The sequence below is a fragment of the Hydra vulgaris genome, chromosome 08 (assembly GCF_038396675.1).
Source record: "Hydra vulgaris chromosome 08, alternate assembly HydraT2T_AEP".
In the NCBI taxonomy this organism is placed as follows: Eukaryota; Metazoa; Cnidaria; class Hydrozoa; order Anthoathecata; family Hydridae; genus Hydra; species Hydra vulgaris.
This window is the reverse complement of record NC_088927.1, coordinates 50,041,690-50,065,000: the sequence shown is the minus strand read 5'-3', so window position 1 is coordinate 50,065,000 and position 23,311 is coordinate 50,041,690. Positions and strand designations below refer to the sequence as shown.

At 29.4% G+C, this 23,311-nt stretch overlaps 1 protein-coding gene across 1 annotated transcript; it reads right to left on the bottom strand.

Moving 5' to 3' along the window:
• Positions 1–14,770: 14,770 nt before the first annotated feature.
• Positions 14,771–15,163, bottom strand: LOC136083400 (uncharacterized). Its single transcript, XM_065802796.1, has one exon. It carries the CDS (start codon positions 15,161–15,163, stop codon positions 14,771–14,773), a length of 393 nt encoding a protein of 130 aa, XP_065658868.1.
• Positions 15,164–23,311: the final 8,148 nt, after the last annotated feature.

The window sequence follows — 23,311 nt, the reverse complement described above, 5'->3', positions numbered from 1 at the left end:
ATATTGATGATGTTACAATTACTCGCCTGTTTGATTCAATGCCAAACGGTATGAAACATGTTATTAAGTGAGGTCTACCACTGATAATTGAATTAAACTGCATGCTCCTTTTTTCGACAACAGCTGTTGTTTTTGATGATTTTGATAATACTGTTGCACACATTAATATGTTTGTTAATTGCTTAAAATAATAAATGTATGCAAAACTCAATGGTGTATACTTACTTTATGCCGCTATAGTACATATTTCATTTTTAGGGTCCCCGCTAGTTCGATTTTTGGCAAAAAATCAGGGTTTTTTTAAAACCAGGGGAGGACCTTAAAATTTAGCCTATAAAATTTTTTATTCTTAATAATGATATATGTTGGATTGAATATTAATTACATAAAAGGAGCATGTTGAAAAAATTAAGATACGCCTCCAAGTTACAAAATGCGCCACCGAGTTATAAAATAGGTTTGAGTAAGAAAAATTTGGATTTTCACCAAATTCAGAAGATTTGTAAAATAATTTCTTAATTTTTTCAACATGCTCATTTTATGTAATTAATATTCAATCCAAAATATATTATCATTAAGAATAAAAAATTTTATAGGGCAAATCTTAAGGTCCCCTCCAGACGTTTAAAACACCCAACATATTTGCCCAAAATCGAGCTAACCCTAAAAAAGAAATATATATATAATTTTTTTACTCTAACTTATTTTCATATAAATGGTCAATTTATAAATCGATTTGCGAGTTCAATTTCAAAAATTGAAAAAATATGAAATACCCAATATATATATATATATATATATATATATATATATATATATATATATATATATATATATATATATATATATATATATATATATATATATATATATATATATATATATATATTTTTTATATAATTCACTTCCTGAAAGCCAAGAAGGCCACTACAGATGAGGAGGCTACTTGTGGTTATAACCCACTTCCAACTCTATAACTCCGAAACACAAACCTTGGCAAACAAGGCCAAGTAACAAGTTGAGCACAGTACTATATATATATATACATATATATATATATATATATTTTTTTTATACATCATCGCTTCCACCAAGGCTGCAAGCAGCCACTAATTAAAGTTTGAAGTTACTGAAAGAGAAAAGATGAAGTTTGTAGAGCAAGATAACGATTGACGGACGACTTAAAGGATTGCAAATTATATGAATCAGGAAAGCAAGATGAAGGAAGCCAATTCCAAAGAACTGATGTTTGAGGAAAAAACTAGACAAATAAGCATTTTTGGAGCACTTAGGAACAGTCACAGAAAAAGGATAAGACTTAATTGAATGACAAGTAACACAAGAATGAATATTAGTAGATGGCACAAGAGATGCTAGCAGTGAGCAGTGCCCATTATAATATTTGTAGAAAAGAGAAAGAGAAGCAACATTATGACAATGTGATAATGGTTAGAGGTTGGCTGCAAGAGCAGGTCAAACTATGTTTACAATGCGTTTTTGCACCTTGTCTAAAAGAGAAAGAACATCATTAGAAGATCCACCTCAAATATGGCAACTGTATTCCATACAAGGCCGGGTTTGAGATTTATAGAGATAGGGAATAGAATCCGAAGTAAGAAAGTGACGAGCTCGATAAAGAGATGCAAGCTTAGCAGATGCTAATTTTGCAACAGATTAGATATATGGTTTCCAAGAAAGATCGGAAGTAAGAGTTAATCCTAGAAGATGAAGAGTGGATGACTCATCGAGTACATTACCATTAATAAATATAGGAAGATCTAAATTATTGCGATAACGATTGGCTGAAAAAAATTGAGCTTTATCTGTATTGAAGTTCACCAGCCACTGTGAGCCCAATGCTGTAGCAGAAGTGAGATCCTTTTCAAGCTCAAATGCCCCCTCCAAGCAATCAGAGGGTGATGGTTTCTTATCACGACAAGAATAAATGGTAGTATCATCAGCAAACAATGCCACCTTAGATGTGAGAATATCTGGAAGATCATTAATGTAAATTAAAAAGAGTATAGGGCCAAGGATAGAATCTTGAGGAACCCCTGAAGTTACAGAATAAGAAGAAGAGTGTTGTCCATCGAGGACAACTTTTATGCTATGATTGGAAAGGAAGGATTCAATGATCTTAAAGATGTTGCGGGATACACCATAAGAAGAAAGCTTATGGAGAAGACCAGCATGCAAAACTTTATCAAAAGCTTTTGAAATGTCAAGAGCAATGGCCTTAACCTCTCCACATTTATCTAATGCACGATAAAACCTGTCAGTTATTACTGTTAGCAAATCAGCTGTAGAACGAGAAGATCGAAATCCATATTGATGGTCAGAAATTAAGTTATTAATTTCAAGATGAGAGATTAAGTGTTTGTTAATTAAAGATTCAAAAACCTTGCTTATGATAGGAAGAAGACTTATGGGACGGTAGTTAGACGAATCAGATCGCTCTCCAGAATTTTTGAAGATAGGAAAAACAGGTGCCGCTTTCCAGCAGGCTGGAAAGCAAGACTCTGATAAGCACTTGTTGAATAGTTTTGACAGTATAGACGACAGCTCCGGAGAACACTTCTGCTAGACAATAACAGGTATGTTATCCAGGCCACAAGCTGCAGAAGAGTCTAGGCTGGAAATCACTTTAGATACAGAAGCTGGAGTGATGCGAATGTCAAGCAATGGATCAACCTGTTTGTTGAAACAATTCGACTTTGTCTTTAGGTGAGGTGACAAAGTCTGAACCATACAAGAGAGGTGGAATTATAGATTTGCTCCTATTATTGATATTATTAAAGACTCTCCAGAAGTCACGAGAGCCTAATTTTTGGGATGAGATACGAGATTTCATGACCTGAGAATAGCGGGTTTTGGCGTTAGACAAAACTTTTTTACAATTGTTTCTAGCAGTAATAAACAGACGTCTGTTTTCTGGAGAATTGTTTTGATGATAAATATGGAAGTAACGGTTTCGATTGGCAATCGCAGCAGGACAGTGTGAAGGAAAACCATGTAGGAGAGTGAGGCTTGACCTGGAATTGTCGAGAGGGAATAAAAGATTCCAATCCAGCCTGAAATCCACGAAGTTATGTAAGAAGCACATTTGTCGACAGGAAGACGAAAGATTTCTACCCAAGGGCCGTCACAAAGAAAATCACGGAAAGAATCCCAGTCAGCTTTACTGTAGTTGTAAGAGGTTCGATAATAGGAGGGATTCAGGTGATGAAGAAGAATGAGATATTAGTTTTAGAGAGATCAAACTGTGATCAGAAGAACCTAAGGGTGAATTTGGAGAAACTGAGCACTGACTAGGATCAGAAACAAGACATAAGTCGAGTAGAGAAGGTGAATGATTCGAGTTGTCAGGAAAGTGAGTTGGAAAGTTAAATATTTGAGTTAGGGATTGAGAAAGGCAAAACTTGTGGGCTTTAATGCCTGCCGAATCACTGACACTAGAGCCAAGCCATTCAGAGTGGTGAGCATTAAAGTCACCGACAACAACTATATTAGCTGATGGACAAAGAGAGAGGGCTTGGTCAATATGATCAGAAATATAGTCAAAAAGTGTGCAGTCTTGAGATGAAGGAGAGCGATATAGAACAAAGAGAAAGGCAATAAGATGAAGTGGTGCTAAACGAAAGCACATGAAAGAATAGTCTGTAGATTCAAACCTAGTTTCACGACAAATGGGTAAATTCTTGTAAACGAATGAATGTAAATGCCTTGTAAATGAATTGAATGTAAATGCCGAGGCCAAGCATGTGACTATTGGAGTCTTTACGAATTAGAGGAAGATAACCATCAACACTAAGATCACAAGATGAGACAGCCGAACTCAAATTAGTCTCACAAAGAGCAAGTAGGTCTGGTGAACTTTGCAAGAGATAAGACTCAACAGAAGAGAAGTTACTTCGAAGACCACGAATATTAGTGAATGATAGGTTTAGAGAACTTGGTGATGATGAAGGTGTTTTGTGTTTTATAGTTTTTGGTACTTTATTCATTTTTAAATTAGATTGAAGAACTTGACTCAAGGCATAGATAGTACTCAGAACACCGTTTAATAGCCTAAGCAATTGCCTCATTACTACTAATAAACCCTAAGCCGTAACAAAGATCTCCAAATGTGGCCTTCGCAATGCACTCCAAAAGTACAAACAGGGACACCATCCATGCGCAACATGGCACTGTTAATACTTTGATATTTTTCAGCTGTTGATGGAATCAGCCTCTCTAAGAGCTACCACAGAGTTCGGGAAACCTGACTACCAGCCGGCCTCAGAACCATAAAACTAAGTTTTAGAGCTGTACCCTCATTAGGAGATAATAGAATGAGTTGCCTAGTCATAAAAACAGAGACACAAGCAAAACCCATGCATTGAGTCAAGAAGATCCAGCATTCAACATCCTAAACTGGAAACAATGTATTTAAATACATCTGCGCTAGCCTAATAGATGAAGAAGGGGTGCGAGGCTGGTCAACAGATAGAATCTGTTTACCCCTTAAGTCTTTGCCTAGGAGGCCTTCTACAAGACAGTAGCTGGGTGCATTTAACATCTGCTCAAGATGAGTATTTTTATCGAGACACCATCTCTAGCCTTTACTCAACCAAGAGCCCCAAGGCAGGGGTGTTTAAATCGGAGTTGGCATCTCCTAGCCTTTGCCTAAAAAGGCGTATCCTACAAGGCAGCAGGACATGAAGCAGATTGTACTGGGTTACATGTTACCAGTAGCAGGATAATCTGATCTGACTTGATATATATATATATATATATATATATATATATATATATATATATATATATATATATTATATATATATATATATATATATATATATATATATATATATATATATATATATATATATATATATATATATATATATATATATATAATGATATATATATATATATATATATATATATATATATATATATATATAATGATATATGTATATATATATATATATATATATATATATATATATATATATATATATATATATATATATATATACACATTGGTTTGCAAAATAATAAGTAATTGTTGAATATTTTGACTTTTTGTATGAAATAAGTACTTAATATTAATCTAATTTATTTAATTAGTTATAATACAATTAATTTAACCATAAACTAATATTTTTAATGTAATGAAACAAGTACAAAGCAAAATTTATTTACTATATTTTATTTTTACAAATATCTGTTATGCAAAAAAATAGGTAAACTAAATTAAATACATATTTTGTTAAAAATAATGAACAATGATAACTAAAAATTTAATTAACTCATGGTTTATTTATATTTGGGTGTATAACCTGTTATTGTAATTATTGTTATCCTTTTGCATGTATTAAATTATTTTTTGGAATCAACTTATTGAAAGTTGTTTTCAACATTCATTTTTATTTTGGGTCTTAATAAGTTTTCCTAATTTATTTTTCACGTGTGCTCAGAGATTTTCTATTGAGTTCATGTTCGGTTATTGGGCTGGCCACTTCAAAATCCGAATTGTCTCATTATGGAACCAAATTTTTACTACCTTCGCTGTCTGCTTTGGGTCATTATCTTGTTGATAGTCCAAATCAAAGGTAGATTTTCTTCTGCAAATGGTAGCATAACATTCTCCCGTATATTTAAGTATACTTCTTTGGTCATATTTTCATTAATCCAAAAAAGGAGGTCTACTCCATAATATGAAACGCAACCCCATATTTTAATACTTCCACCACCATGTTTGACCGTTTTTACAGTATATCTAGAATCATGTTCTTTTGTTTTTGGTCTTGCTGATCTGACCCAAACAAGTTAATTTTAGTCTCATATAAACAAAAAATATTTTGCAATTCTTAAAATGGACTGCCAACATGCTCTCTAGCAAAATCTTTCCTATTTTAATATTATTTAGTGATAAAAATGGACACTTTTTTGGTACCTTGGCTTTATCATGTTGTTAAGTAAGCTTTTTTCTAACTGTTAAAGCATCAATTTGCAGGTCAAGAGTAGTTTTTTTTTTTTTTTTTAAATTTCAAAAGGTTTTATTTTATATATAAACAAAAACACATGCGTATAAATAAAAATATATCTGTGCATAAAATGTCACTCCTAGTGTAATACTGAAGTCTACACACCATTGTCTATCAGGTAATTTTAAATGCTTGTTATTTTGCTAAATGATGAGCATGTTACCAATTAGTAAAATATGGCTTGTGCTGACTCACTGTAAGTACTGGTATTAGCAGTGCGTTTCAATTAAGAGTTATTGCAAAAATTCAGTAATATTTTTTATGCAAATTCTGTTCTATTCCATTAAATTTAAAAGTTTTAAAATATTAATAAAGTTATGTTTCTTGTAAAAAGATTTATCTTTTGTGTGTTGATTATTTTTTCTAGTTGTTTAAGCTTAATGAGTTTAAACTTCTCCTTTAAAAAAAAGTGTTTTTTACTTATAGGAAGTATTACCTGACAGACGACAATATGGAAAACATTTATTATGGCAATAAAATTTTGATTTTTTCATTATTTTTTTCTACTTTGTCTTAGAATCTGTTTAGATAAAAATTAGCATTTTAAATGTTAATGCTAATTTAATGCAGGGGCATTAAATTAATATTTGCTGCAGTATTGATGCCTCTGCCTATGTGACATACAGTATGCTGTCAGCAGTAATTTTTCATGCCTAGTTAATTTCAGTTTAAGCAATCGTACTATAAGAAAAATTGTTTAGCATTGGCAAAATACTGTTTATAATTGTTGTATACTTTAAAATGCTTGAACGTTTTATATTATCTCATATGTTTTGTGATTTTATGAAATGTTTTTTTTTTAAATGTATCATACTTTTAGAATGAAAAAATGATTTCTTTATTGCATTTATTAAAAGCATTATTACAGACTAAAATCAGCCATAATAAACATTTTTTTCAATCGATGTATTAATGAAACCAAAACTTATATTGTTATTAATCCTTTTTTTTTTTTTTTTTTTTTGAAAATTTTTTTTTTTTTTTTTTTTATAAAAAGGTATAGGCAAATAAAACATAAATGATTGAATTTCACTCATTAGTTTAAACCAAATATAGTTAACAATTGAAAATCAAAATATACTTTTTCTTGAAAATATAATTATTACAACTTTACTAAGCAAGGCGGCTAAAAAAGTTTAAAATACTTTCAGGGATTTGATGGGTCTAATCTCTGTTTCTCTTATTTGTGAGGATAACATAATTAAAAATGTTATATTAGTAATTACTAAAATAAATTATAGTTATATTATGTGTGTTAAATTAGGAAGAAGCAGAGCAGTTGTACAAGAATTGTCATCGATATGATCTTCTTAATATCTTTTATCAAGCTTCAAACAATTGGACTCAGGTTGTTTTTTTAATTATTAAAGTCAATTTATAATATAAAAGGTTTTAGTTTGTTGTTGTAACATTTTATTTTAATTTATTCTTGTATTCTGTAATTTCAGTTTATTCTTGTTATCTGTTTTTTAATTAGTTCTTGAAACTTTTACTTTAAATTAGTTCTTGTATTCTGTACTTTCAGTTTGTTCATGTATTCTGTAATTTCAATTTGTTCTTATATTCTGTACTTTCAAGTAGCTCTTGTAACTTGAACTTTCAATTAGTAATTGTATTCTGTACTTTCAGTTTGATTTTGTAACTTATACTTTCATTTTGTTCTTGTATTCTGTACTTTCAGTTTTTCTTGTAATTTGTACTTTTAGTTTGTTCTTGTAATTTGTACTTTTCTTTTTATTCAAATACAATGTCATGATAGAATATTTATGTAATAGGCTATTGAATGTGCTGAAAAGCATGATAGAATTCATTTAAGAACCACTTTCTACTGTTATGGACAATACCTTGAAGATCTGGGTAATAAAGAAGGTGTCGTTGAAAAGTATGATTTTTTTTTTCAGTGTACAAAGATTCATGTCAAATATATTAAAAATTTAGTAAAATTATTAACCTGTTTAGTTTTCAAAAAATCTGGTACTTTTCGCTTTGAAAGTACCCAGAATGATGATGGATGATGTGGATGAACTACAAGCATATATTCTCAAAAGAAAAGACAGGTATGAGTTTTGTTATTAAAGATTTTAATCTGTTAATAATGTTTCTTTTGTTATTACCAGTTACTTTTAACCTAGAATAAAACAACATGATATCTAATAAAACAACATGATATCTAATAGAATTAATCAACATTATTAACTGTCTAATTTTGATGAACATTATTAATATTATTTAATTAAAATTGCCAGATGAACATTATTAATACAAATAACAATTTTTTAAATTTTCAAATTAATCATATAGTTTAGAACATATGCTAAAAATATGTTACAAAAAAGTCTGAAACTAACTCTTTTAAATATGAAACTGTTCATAGATTTGTGTTTCATTCTTAATTTTTTTTTGATGCCACGAATCTAAATGTTGAAAATACCTCTGATTGACATTAGTTTTATTGTAAAAACAGGATTATATAATAAATCCACGTATTTCTAAATTCTATTTTAATGGCTTTATAATTTGAAGTTTGTGTAAAGATTTAAATGTTACTTCCTATCTTATATTAAATTATAGAATTAAAAAAATTAAAAGGAAAAAACAAAAACAAAATTTGTCATAGCGTTATATTAGAAAAAAACTGAATTGGGCAGTAGCTAGAGAGATCAGAGAAGTTCAGATTTTTTAAAAATTGCAACCACAAGAGCCATTTTTCAGCAGGCAAAAAAGTAAGATTCAGTTATTAACTTAATTTATTTAGCTTAGAAAAATAATTAGTTCAGAGAAGATTAAAGAGAGTCCTGGAAAACACTTGTTTCTCTGAAATAACAGGATGAGTGTGGTCATTGCATTCAAGAATCAGAAAAGGTCTTTGCAAATAGATCTGGTATCTGGTATCTGGTAATCTCTGATCTATCTATAAACTATGTATGTGAGAAGAAATGTTATTATTACATTTTATTGCTCTAATATATTTGGTGTCAACCCTAATTCCCAGAAGGAAAATTGAAAGAAATAAAAGCTTTAAGATGTATGTATGTATGTATGTATGTATATCTATGTATATATATATATATATATATGTATGTATATCTATATATATATATATATATATATATATATATATATATATATATATATATATATATATATATATATATATATATATATATATATATATATATATATATATATATATATATATACATATATATCAGGCCTTGTTACGAGATTTCGCTGCGTAATGAAAATGCGTAACACATTTCTAAGTAACTCAACTTAAATATATTTTCTATTGTTAGAAGTTATATTGCGTCACTAGCGTCTTTTTAAGTATCACATTGTAGTTAAAGTTATTTTATTAACACATTAAAAATCAAACAGTTTTTTTTTTCTCACTATAACAAAAGTTACAAATAAAATCTAAGTTCCTATTTGAAAAATCATTTTTATTATTTTTTTTCAAATATGACCTAAATTTTATTTTGAAAAAAATATTTTTTTCATAAAATGTAAAATAATATTTGTTTATTTTCTTATAATTTTACAGTTGGTTTTTCGCTATTTTATGAGCTGTTAATAAATTTTTTCCTATTTATTTTGTGAACTAATAATAATAATAATGTTTTTAAACAATAAAGACATTTTTTTATTATTTATCAGTTACCAATAACATATTCTTGTTCATAACTCATTTTCATAAATTAAACAATCGTCATTAAAGCTTTTCGTTATTGAGTTAACAATAAACAAAATATCTTATTAATAAAATATTTAAATCAAAATAAATCGTGCAATTTTTAAACTATTATGACAAAAAATAATTTTTATATTTAAAAGGAATTTATATATTTAATTCCTTAAGATAAAACTTAAACAATTTATTTTTTTTAACTAATTTTTAACAACAAAAACAAACTGTTTCTTTAACAAAAAATCTATTAGTTTACAATTGCAGTTAAATGCTTTTACTTACGACTTTATTTGTTCTGAATAAACATCACGTTGACGACATCAAAAGATAATTTAAATATTCTAAAAGATTAAAGTTTTTGCGTAGCGCAAAACTGCTGAACGCGTAGGCAAATTGCCTTTTCGCAAGCAAAATGCGTAACGCTTCTTAACAAGGCCCGATATTTACAAGTCTTGTTAAGAAGCGTTACGTTATTCTATTGTTATTTTATCCTATGCCTTCATTATAGCTTCTTTTAAGTTGTCTTTGCGTCTAAATGCTTGTTTGCCAATTTTTCTGTCAAAAAAATACCACCAATTTTCTATTGGATTCAAGTCCAAACTTTGAGATGGCAAAATATCATTAATGTCATCATTAATTAGAAAAAAAAAAAAGATTTGTTTCTGCAGCTAAATAATAAATCATTTCTTAAACATGACATCTTTTTCCTATTGTTATAATTCTAGGTTTTCTTTTTACATTACTACATGATTACTTTTTACAATGATTTTTTTATAAATACCTTTATGATTTTTCATATCATCTTATTGACTTTTAAAATTTTTATCTCCTCTCCCTACTGACTTGCTATGGTTTAGCTTTTAATGTTGTTTTAGCTAGTTACCAGTGTTAAAAATTAGATATTTTTTAAATTTTTTGAAAGGAGAGTTAATGAAATGGTGGGCCCGATATCTTGAAAGCTAAGGTGATATGGAAGCTGCATTGTTTTTTTATAAGCAATTTGAAGACTATTTATCAATGGTTCGCATACACTGCTTTTGTGAAAATATGAAAGAAGCAGAGTAGCTTTGTCAGGATACTGGGGATAAACATGCGACCATCTTGCATGTAAATTTGAAATTTCTGGAAATATACCAAAATCAATCCATTTTTTTTTTCTCGTGCACAATGAATGGGTAAAAAATATATTGAATATATTTGAATATATTTTAAATTTTCAAATTCATTTTGCTAGGAAAAACAGCTAGATCAAGAGTTTATGAATTTATCGATGCTTAGTACTCAAGAAGATATGCCAAGCTGTGCCCAGTAATATTTTGATTACTTTATTTTTTATTATTTAATGATAATAGTTTATTCATATAATAATAAATTCATATCAATAAGTATATATATATATATATATATATATATATATCATATTTTACTGATGCAGAAAATATTTAACAGACAAATCTCAAAAAAGTATATTTAAAAAAAATATTTATTTAATTGAGTTCACAGAAAACTTTATGAAAATCTGTAAAAACAGAAAGTCTTGTATATATTTTTAAAGCTAATATACTTACAATACATAAATGATATATAGTTGAATATGTAACAAACAAAAAAACAAAAATGCAGCACAGCACTTGTCATTGTTCTTAGAAAAAATCTAATGTTGAAGACTGCACATCTTTTGTAATGAAGGTACTTTTTACAAATTCAGCTAATAACCGCCGCCATCTACAGGAATGTAAAATTCAAGCACAAATTATAATAAAGAAAACCATATTATAATAATTAAAAAATATTTACTACCAATGGTGACAGTTAATGTGTATTAAAAAGTTATGATTCCATAGTAGCAGGAAGTTATTAATTTACAAAAAAATTTGAAAAAATTTCAAATAAAATAGAAAACAAATTTAAAAAAATTACTTTATTATGAAAACATTTTGATGACAGGATCAATTTCGAAATCAATTTCTTTAATGAAAAACCAATAATATCTCCTTCGAATAGCAAAATTATTAGTAACACAAATGATAAAAAAAGAATTTGAGGTTTAAACAATTGCACTACAAGTCACAAAACTTGCTCGGCTAATTTAACAGGCTAGCTCTACACTTACTGCAACACACAACACTTGAGTGGCTAGTTTTACGACCTTGCTCTACACGATTTTCTGTAGATAATAACATTAGAAACATTTTCAAATCAGTTATACTTTTAAAGTTAAAATCAGCAAATACTTTTTATTTATTATTAAATTTTTTTATCAAAAAATGCAATGTTTAATGGTAAAAAAAATATTTGTTTATAAATTAAGTTTATTTGTAAATAAAACATTACTTGTATATCATATTGTAAATCATTCAAAGATCCAGCTTTTGGAATTTTATATGGAATTTTTGAAACAATATTAGTTCATTCTTATAAAAATCTTGCAAATTATGAGTTTTTCAATAATTTGGTTAGACAATGCAATATCTAACCAAATTAAAAATAATATTCAAATAAATAAAAAGTACAAATGATAAATAAAAAGTTATATTAATAACTAAAAGTTGTAGAATACATTCATACCTGTGAACTATGATTTTTTCAAAATAAAAAATATAAAGACTATAAATAAAGGACACATAACGTTATTTGTGTATCTTTTTTCACCTACCATACCTTGAATGAGATGTTTATCAATTTTGAAAAACTATTAAATCCCCTTGCACATGCAACATGTAGTTGCCCATAAGAGAAACACGTTTTTTAATTTTAGATATACACCAACTATCAAATATTTGACTTTTATTCATTGTCATTAAATATGCCAATCTGACAGGAAACTGACAGAAAACACCTCTGCATCAATATAACTATATTTAAGAGCACTAACTTTCATTAGAGCGCCATTGCATAACCAACAGCTTTGAGATTTATAAGTAGTATAATTAAACAACCAATTTTCAATTTTAAACAATGAGGAAACATGCCTGAAGCAGTTAAGCTGTTCCAAAACTCAACAGAAAAGTTGAGTTTTGAAACAGCTTAACTCCTTTTCCAGCTTAAAAAGTTTTTTTCATTTAAGTCATCAGACAATAATGAAAGAAATAATATTCAATTACTTCTTCATTGATTTATAATGAAACTACATTAGTGGGTGTTAAAACTACATTAGCGGGTATTAAAACTGCATTAATGGGTGTTGAAACGACATTAGCGGGTGTTAAAATCACATTTTTAATTATCTTGTTCAGCATCTTCAAATATCTTATCAACAGTTAAGTCATTTTTTCTTATAATGCACTGATGCAGTATTTAAATGCATCCTTTAAAAGGATCCTCCCTCAGGTATTCTTCCACTACCAAGTTTTAATAGAAATTGGGAAAATTCTCCTTTCCAATCATGTACTCTCATATTTTTAGTTTTTTCTTTTCTCGACAGGCATCATTAAAGTCACCGCCAAAAAGAATGAATTTTTGTCTCTAAATGAAAAGTTATTGTGGCAAACATATATATATTCTTTAAAGTATATATATATAAACCTCTACAATTTAGCACATTAGTTTAACAATAGGTTTACCATTAAAGGCTAAATTACTTATTATAAAAACAATGTTTTTATGTTTTAACCTCTATGTAACATAGAGGTTATCTTTTTCTGTTTTTTTCGTTTTCCAAGGTAAACTTGAAAACTATGTTGCTTAGAGAAAAAGTAAAAAATGAACTTTGTTTATAATCAATCTGAAAGGGATCTTAGCAAAAAAAAAAATTAAAAATAATCAATTTAAATAAGGATTAATGGTCGTTTTAGTAAGAGAAAAACTAAATATTAAAAAAAAAATTTCAACGCAATTTATTTGGTGTTAATTGACGTCAAATTAATGTGTCCAACTTTTAATTTGATATCAAGAAAATCAGGTAGTATTCAGTTAAGATAAAAAGTTTTAATGTTTAATTAAGAAAAAATTTTAAATTAAATAATTAAAATTTTCCTAATTAAATTGTTTTAATTAAGAAAAAATATTAAACTAATTTGCCTAATGTTGTTTTAAAAAAAATGAAGCAATGTCAGTCAGTATATTTTAGTCTAAAGTAAAAACAAATTTGAAATAATTGTAAAACTAATTTAATGATTTTTAATTTATATATATGTCTAAATAATTCAAATGCTGTTGAGAGCACCAGGCAATATCTATGACAGCCAACACAATAGTTGTCTAATAATTTAGCTGCAACCTGTTTTTCTTGTTCAACATTATCTGCAAATCAATCAGATTAAGTCTGGATTTAAACTCTTTGACTGATGTAGACTCTACCACCGATTCCGGTAAATTATTTCATCCAAAGACAACCCTGTTTGTAAAGAAACGTAGTCTACTTAAACAATTTTTAACAAATTCTGATTTAACACGATGTTTATAACCTCTAGTATTGGATGCTGAACCTGGTGTATTGATTGAATGCATTTGTATCTGGACTTTCTTCATATTAATAGATTCAAAACCTTTATATAATTTATATTGTTGTATAACCTCTTAGTCTTTGAACTTCTAAAGTTGTTAAATCTAATATTTTTAGACTTTGATTATGTCCCAGATATCTTAATTCTAGTATCAATTTAGTTGCTCTTCTTTGAACATTTTCAAGTTCTTTGATATCTTTTTTATAATAGGAATTCCAAGCTTAAATCGCAAACTCCAAATGAGGTCTAACGTACGTGCAATAAAGCATTTTCATGAGGTACTTATCTTTATACCTAAAAGTATTGTTTAATATTGCAAGCATATTGTTTGCTTTACTGGCAGCATTCCTTACTTGTCTTTCCCATTTCAAATCCTTGGATGTATAAATACCTAAATCTTTTTCGAGAGTAGATTTTTCAATTTCTTTTAGTTCACTATCATTTTACATGAAATAAGAATATCTTTTATTACTTGCACCAAAATTTTACGTTTTTCAAAGTTCAAACCCAGTTTCCATTCAACAGACCATTCATCAATTTTTTTTATATCATTTTGAAATGATTTTGAATCAACCTCAGTATAAATAGGAGCAATTATTTTATTGTCATCGGCATACAGAACCCTGTGGTATTCCACTTAGCACATCAACCCAATTTGCCTTGCATTTTCCCATCACTACCCGTTGTTTCCTATTCAATAGAAATGATTCAATCCATTTAAGAGGCATACCAACAATACCAGAAGCATAAACCTTAGCACATAATTTCATGTGTGATGCTCTGTTGAATGCTTTTCGAAAATTGGTATACAAAACATCAATTGGAATACTGTTTAATAATGCGCTTGTTAAGGTATCAAGAAATTCTATTAAATTTGTTGTGCAGCTTTTACCTTTCAGAAAGCCATGCTGTTCCTTTGCTAATAGCTTGTTTGTTATTAAATGCTTGATTATGTTATCAGCAACTATACTTTCTAATATTTTGCATAGTATTGACATCAGAGATTCGGTCTGTAATTTGTTGGTTTCAACTTACTCCCTTGTTTAGCCTTCTTCCAAATATCAGGTAGAGTCTTTTCCAAATATCAGGTAGAGTCACCATCTTCTGTAGATTTTTTAAATGTTAAATAAAGAGGATAAGAAATTGATAAACTACATTGTTTTAGAACAAAAGGATGTACTAAATCAACTCCTTGATTTAGTACATCTTTTGTTCTCCAACCTCCAAGATTTTGATATATTAAGAGCCTTTATTCTTCTTTCTATATCATTTGTGTTATCTCAACAGCTTCTAATATTGTGTTTAGTTGACAGTTTTTAATATTTTTGTTTTTATCTTTATCTTCTTCATATACAGAATGGAAATATTTATTAAATTCTTCAGCAATAGTCATTTGATCAGTGACAATTTTTGTCACTGTTTTTCATCAATGTAATTTGGCTTTTTACCAATTTTTTCTCATTAATATACATATAAAGTAACTTTGGATTTATTTTACTATTATTATCAATCTCCCTCTCAAATGACTTAATGTTTTTCTTTATTTCGTTTCTGATTTCAATCTTTAAACGATTATATTGAGTTTTATTTGATTCATGTTCCCAATTGGTTGATTTATTTAAAAGCCACTTTTAATTTTTCAACTTAATTTTTGATTTTAGAGCAGAAGTCATCTACTTTTTTTTTATTATTAGTTTTTGAGTTTTCAATTACTGGAATATATTCTTGTGACACATAATTGTAATGAAACAGAAACAATTCATAGTGTTTTCATTGATTATTTTGTTGTTAATTTCCTTAACCCAATCGACGTTGTCAATATACTTTGAAAATAACTTGTAATTACCTTTATGATACAATTTTATAGGCTTCTTAAGTTCATTACTCAGAATAGATTATTTTAGTATACTACTGTGATCAAAAGGTGAATTTTTAATTTAAACTTCCCGCCTCGAATCGTCCAATCTTTTTCGATTTTTAAGTTGGGAGGAATGTCATTAACATTTGCGCCAAATTACATGTCAACTATAATCACTTCTTTTTGTTTACGCTTGTTTCTGAAATACCAAAAGTGCATTCAGCGATTTTCACGATGTTCAAATTTTGTTGAGCAAGAAGGTTATTAAGTTTTGGTCTTGCGGAACCAAATTGCCGCTGAAAAATGATTCATGCTAGAGTTGAAAGGCCTTCGGCGAAGAGACTATGTCAAAATGAGTACAAGTGCAAGACTTCAAAAAGGCCAAATGCGTTGATGACTTGATGTTTGCATGGCTATGTTGCCCATTTGAGAGATTGATGACATCACCGCTACATCAAACAAAAACTTCACAAGCAATCGTGTTGGCACTTGTTAAGTTAATGATTCGACAGGTTGTTCACATGGTTGGATCATTTGGTTGTGCAAGCTATTTTGAAGCATGATTTGGCTTTAGAGCATTGTTTAATGGCTATGTTTGTTTAACTTTAATTTCTTTTAAAAGATGTTGATGCAAATGCGTGAAGCAATGCTTTTCTACTATCAAGACGTCTACAAACAAATTATTACTGGCGATAGACTTGGGCTTACGTATATGACCCTTAATAAGTCAATTAATTGAGTGAATACCGCTAAGGTAGCTTATATCAAAAGCAGTCGTCAGGTTGTTAAAAATCAAGGTCATGTTGACTGTTTTCTTTTGCATCATTGTGGTGCTGGCATCAACCAATTTTATAGCTAAATGGTCAACAGGAAATTATCTAGTTATTATGTTTGCATGAGGAATTGCAAAAAAATAGCATCAAATCATGGGCGAAGAACCCTTGTATTTTTCATGACAGGGTGACCTTTGCAGCACAGCACTGCTTTGTACTCTTGCTAAAAACTCTACCCATGTTGCTGACAACCACCGTATTTGCCCGACTTAGCACCGTGTGACTTCTGGCTGGTCTCCGAAACTCAAGAGACCACTCCGGGAAATCGTTTTAGTTCATTTAACGATATTGACTCGTGAACGGCACAACGGATCCAAGGTTTTCCTATCCGAGGAATTTTCGGCATGCTTCAAGATGGAAAAAACGTCTGCAAAAGTGCATTGGGTGGTGATTATTTTGAGGGGGACTATACACATTTGAAGAATAAATAAGATTTTTATTTTATAAAAAAATTGACTTTTTGATTACAAACAGCAGGTAGCACTGCATTTTAAATAAATGATGTCCTCGTTTGTATATTCAAATACTTTAAATAGTATTCAAGTTTCTTTTAAATGCTGATCACTTCCCCAAGGCCCAGACAACAACTGAGAAGGCCCAATAGAAGGAGGCGACTGAATTTGGTTATAACCCTCAACTGATAGCTCCCAAAGCATGACCCTTACTAGCAAGGCCTCTCGCTGCGGCATTCATTTAAGTTGAAAAAGATTTAGCAAAATACGAATTTTTATATAGTTTTGCTTTGTATATGCCAAATGGCACATTTCTGATCTAAACATATGAAATTTTATTTTTTTTAAAGCTATGGAAGCTTGAACTATCAATAGTTTGAGAACGAAAACAGCTTTGTAGATTTATGATCAAGGTATTTATTGATGTAGTTGGCAATACACTTTTATTTCTCATTTGTCTTACAAAATCAAGCTTTTCAGACACCCCTCCACACACATTTTGTACATCATTTACATCTACTTTCTTCAAACAGTCTCATCTGATGTTTTAATTTATCAACTGAAGTGGTGAATTGTTTGTATCAGCCTTTCCCTTCAAAATCGACCAAAAGTTCTCAACTGGACGAAGTTCAAGTACTGCAGGAGGATTATGGCTTTTTGTTCGAAAGTGATGTTTTTTGAGATCAAGTAACTTGTCACTAATTTAGCATAATGGGCCGAAGCCAAGTCTGGCCAAAAACACAAAATTACCCTCAGGATGATGTTTTTTAATAAGAGGTTTCAGTCTTTTGATAAATCCACTCTTTCAAATACACATTTTGTTTGACAGCAAGGCCCAGGTAATAAATAGGGTGTTGAGGTGCCTCAAGGTGAAATTGCTAACCATACAAGCATTTTCTTTTGAACTTTGCCATGGACTTGTATTCAACACCACAAGAAGCTGCTTTTGGATTGGCTGACCATATCAAATGTTTGAATTCTTATCCAGTAGCTAAATGTGAATACTTATTTATTATCAATTACTAAATTATACCCTTAAATTTTTGGACAACTTGTCACAACATGTTTGTATGTTAGGCAGTATAACTTGCTGCAATTTGTTGGTAAGAATATTAAGTTACTGTTTTGTACACAACATGAGATTGGCTGCACTTAGCTTTGAATAATTTGTTGTGGAAATGGCTTAGAGTCACCATCATGCTTTGAACTAGGTATTTTTGTTTTAGTTATTATTTTAAAACTTTTTTCCACCAGAACCATACATGAAATTTTGATCTCCTCCCACATTGGAAATCTATCCTGGAACTAGTCGCTTTTCTGCTATTTTCTTTTCAAGAAATGATCCATGACGTCTTCTTACTGAATGATCATAATGGTCACTAGCGATCAAACTTTACTATTTTTTATTGCATGTACAAGATATTTAGATGTTTTATAAAACTTTGCAATATGATAATAGTGGAAACTTGAAAATAGAACAAATAAAACTGAGTTCAGTGCACAAAAAAATTTAAAAAATAAAAACCTTTAAAAAAATATTTTACTGTTCACCGGGTTAGTGTCAAGTTCCTCCACATTCACCCTTAAATTCTACTGATCATGGTTTAATCAGAAGAGTCTAAGGGTGAATGGAGTTATTACTGTATCTGGAATTTCTTTTGGATTTTTCTTGTGGATGGCCCTTGGGTAGTAATCTTTTGAGTCTTTTGCGGAGAATTTGGTTTTTCAACCACTTTGGAATTTGGCTGGCAATCAAATTTTTATTTCCTCATATTTTCAATTAACTTGAACTCTCTGTATGGTTTTACTCTGTGCTGCTGCAATTTCCAATCTTAACGATTACTTCCATATCCATCACCAAACCATTCTCCAGAAGAGTTATCTGTTTAATATTGCTAAAAATCATTGTAATAGGTTTTGTTCGATGCCGAAGCTGGACTTTGACACCACAAAATCTTGTATTGTCTCATTTAAATATTAGAACTTCGACATTCTGGAGAAATCTTTAACAATATCTATAGAATAAATTTGTTATTGCACCTCTCTTAATTATTGAAGATTTGTTATCATGGAGTATGCAGTTAAATTGTTTTGTTAGGTTCATCATTCATTTTGATTTCAATGTCTCCATTCTACCGTATATATCCTATAAAACAGGTCTATTTATTGCTAGCATTTGTATCATCATCAAATTCAAAGTGTAATGGTTTAAACGCACAGCACTTTTTATATCCTGTAACTTTAGGTGTTTCTCAAGGTTCAATCCTTGGCCCTATACTTTTTTAAATTTACATTAACGATCTCCCAGAAACTCTTACATCTAAAGTGCTATTGTTTGCTGATGTTACTACCATTTATTCTTGTCTTGATAAGACCCCAACACTCTCTGGTTGCTTGGAGGGGACTTTGAGCTTGAAAGTGTTTCTCACTTATACTACAGCATGGGGCTCTCAGTGGCTGATGAAGAAAAACCCAAAATTTTTGTTGTTTAACGGTCACAATTTTTGTAATTATCTTAATATTAATCTTAATATTAATACTACAGAAACGTTTAATGTTTAATGTCGTTTTATCAGTTATGCTTTGAAAGAACGCGTTCTCAAAATGCATGCGGTCATTTGAGAAAGATCTCTAATGCGAGTTGAAACTTTTTTCCTTATGAAATTTAATTATTAGTTTAGGTATATTACATAAAGAATCATACTAAGATAAATAATCATCGTTAAGATCATATTAAAAATAAAGTAAGTATATAAAATAGTTGTATATACATTTTTATTAGATAAAGTAGAAAGGATTTATATTTTTATTAGATGAAGTAGCAAGGCTTTTAAGTAGAATGGATTTTAGTTTTTTAAATCGTTTATATTTTGTTTGTTTTAGCTTTTCTTCTAGCAGTTTTATTATTTTATTTTTTAAAAAGGAAAATAGGGGTATGGATGTTATTTAAAGTTATACTAATGCTATTGCCATAAAATGGTTATTACTACTTTGAAATTTCTGTGATGCTATTAACTATTTTTGTTCTTTTTAGTAAATTTAGAAAAATTAAAAGTTTTGTGCCAACGCTGAAATGGCATGTCACATGTTATTGCACGTAAAGGTTAAATTTTGTTATGAGGACTACAGTTCTTATGAAAAAGGTAAGGATACTGTTTGTAAATATATATTTTGTTTACTTTGAATCTTTTTAAATTTTCTAGCTTCATTTTAAAATTTTTGTTTGTACACGTTTATTGTTTGCATTTATGCTTTTTTGATATATATGTGTATGTGGTAATAAGTGCTTTATAGTTGTTTTATCAATGTGTTTTTATGATAATGTAAAGTGTTTTTTATTGTTTGTGTATGTGTTAATATGTTATATAATTATTTTTAAAAATGTGATTAATTATGTATATAAGGTATATATTTAACCTTATATACATACCTAAACACATTTATTGTGTTTAAAGTTGGTACATATGTTTATATTATGTTGTTTCAAAGTGCTGTGACTTTGTAAACGTGTAGAGTAAGATTGCCAGCCAAGTGATGTACTTATAACAGAGGGTTACACGATAGTGTTTAGTGTCAAAGTTACATAATAATGTATTTTAATAACATTTTGCTTAATGTTGTTACTTAAGTTCTGTTAAATATGAATTTTATCTTACTTAAGTTATGTTATATACGTTTTATATTAACTTATGGTGTGTGCTATTGTTGTGTGTTGTTGCTGTGATGTTTTTTTGTTATATTTTGAGTTGATAGACATTGGACTATCTTCATGTTGGTGTCTATTGTTAAAAATGGTAAATAGGTAATGTTATTTAAAATCACTGCTTTTAATCATTCACTAAAAGCCAATACAAATTATTTTGCCATACATACAATTTGTTTTATCTCAATTTGATTTTTTGTCTTCAGCACTGTTTACTATATGATTATGCTATAAATATTTTGAAATCATGATGTTCCAGCATAAATTGTTTTGTAAAAGCTAACATGAAATAATAATATTTTACAACTACTACTCTATTAAATCACAACAGCTTTTCTCTATAAAGTGCATTGATTTTCATTTTTTGTATGTAATGTTTTTCTTATTTATTTACTTATTTATTTACAGAATTTTAGTTCCGCCAACATATTGTCAACTATACATCTATGATCCACTTGCAGCAGTAAATTTAGAATGCAACAATGTGGTAATGATCTTTGCTTAAATGATTTAATGTTTCGATTGCAAACTATTATTTGTGAAAAAAACCCATTTGCTCTTGCATTAAAAAACATGGCTGAAGTGGAAGATGAAGAAATTCGTAGAGCAGCTATAGAAGATCACTCAGTGTCAGTTTTAAAAATGTCTTTCATTGAAGGGCAAGATAGACGTCGCTATAATCTCCCTTCACATAATGAAGTTGCAGTTGTATTTATTGGTGAAGATGGTGCACCATCTGCATCTACTTCCAGCGAAGTTGTTATTTACCCAAAAGGTCATCCTCTTAAAACTATATCAAGTATGTCTGCCAACTTAGATCCTATGGTTTATCCTCTTTTTTTTCCGAGAGTTGATGCGGGTTGGCATAATCAATTGGTTCACAACCCTGCGAACGTGCTACATTGGTTAGAAATCATGTTACATTTTCTCAGTATTACAATTATAAACTTTCAGTTAGACAATTTTTTTTTCACTCTTTTATGGCAAAAAACATATACGCATCAACAGCATATTGCTGTTTCAGCAATATGCTGTTGATGCGTATGTTAAAATTGAAGGCCAGCACCTTGGTTTCATCAGGAATAACCAAAACAAACTGAGAAGTGAGCAGTATGATGTCTTACACGAACATGTAAACAACTTTAGAAATGATCATAATGTTAGACCAGGGCATGTTGTAGTTTTGCCATTAACTTATGTAGGCTTTAAAAGAAAACATTGAAGATGCTATAGCTATAATTAAAAAGTATGGTAAACCAGATCTTTTAATTACTTTCACTTGCAACCCAAAATGGCGCGAGATAACGAAAAATTATATCCAGGTCAGACACCAAATGATAGACCAGTCTTGGTTATTCGAGTATTTAAACTCAAATTAAATAACCTTCTCAATGACATTTTTAAAATAGATTTTATATTAGGGAAATTTATAACACATGTTCAGGTTATTGAGTTTCAAAAGCGTGGTTTGCCACATGTTCATATTTTACTTCACTTTGCAAATGATGATAAGTTTGAAACAGCTCATGATATCAATAATTTAATATCTCCAGAAATTCCAGCTCAACGTGATACGCACCTAACGGCATGGTTAAATACTGAAAATGAAAAAGCACATTGCTATTCGTATGTAGACATTCCTTATCACTTTATATTTGATTATAAACATTGTAAATGGAAGGTTAGACAAAGGGGTGGTAATAAGGTGATAGTAAGAATGTATAAAATTAGACCCAACTGGGGAATTGTTTTTTCTAGACTGTTACTTTTGCAAGCAAAAGGTGCAACATCGTGGGAGGATGTGCGTACTGTTAATGGTATTGTCCTTGAAACATTTCGTGAAGCATGTGTTTTGAAAGTTTTGTTGCAAGATGACACTGAATGGCAGAATACTCTTTCTGAGGCGGTTTTAACACGTATGCCAAAGCAAATTAAACAGTTGTTTTCAATTATTTTGACCTTTTGTGAACCTGACAATCCTTTGCATCTCTGGAATACATACAAAGCTTTTATGATGGAAGAGCTCATTCACTTCTAATAGCTGAACAAGCTACTTTTCATAAAATTGAAAAGATTATAAATCAAAACGGTAAAATGCTGGCTGATAACAATTTGCCTGTTATTGATGAGTTTATGCGCCAAAATCTATAAAATTTTGATGAAAATGTTCAACAATCAATTGACGAAGCCAACCAAATGAGACTGTTGCTTAATGTCAATTAATTAAATGTATGTAATGCTATCCTTGCTGCACTGAATGAGCAACCAAGTGTAGAAAATCAACATTCTAGACGTTTTTC

Bases quoted from the DNA above. Each gene is read 5' to 3' on its own strand.
- LOC136083400 (XM_065802796.1), bottom strand. From the start codon at position 15,163: ATGTCAATACTATGCAAAATATTAGAAAGTATAGTTGCTGATAACATA.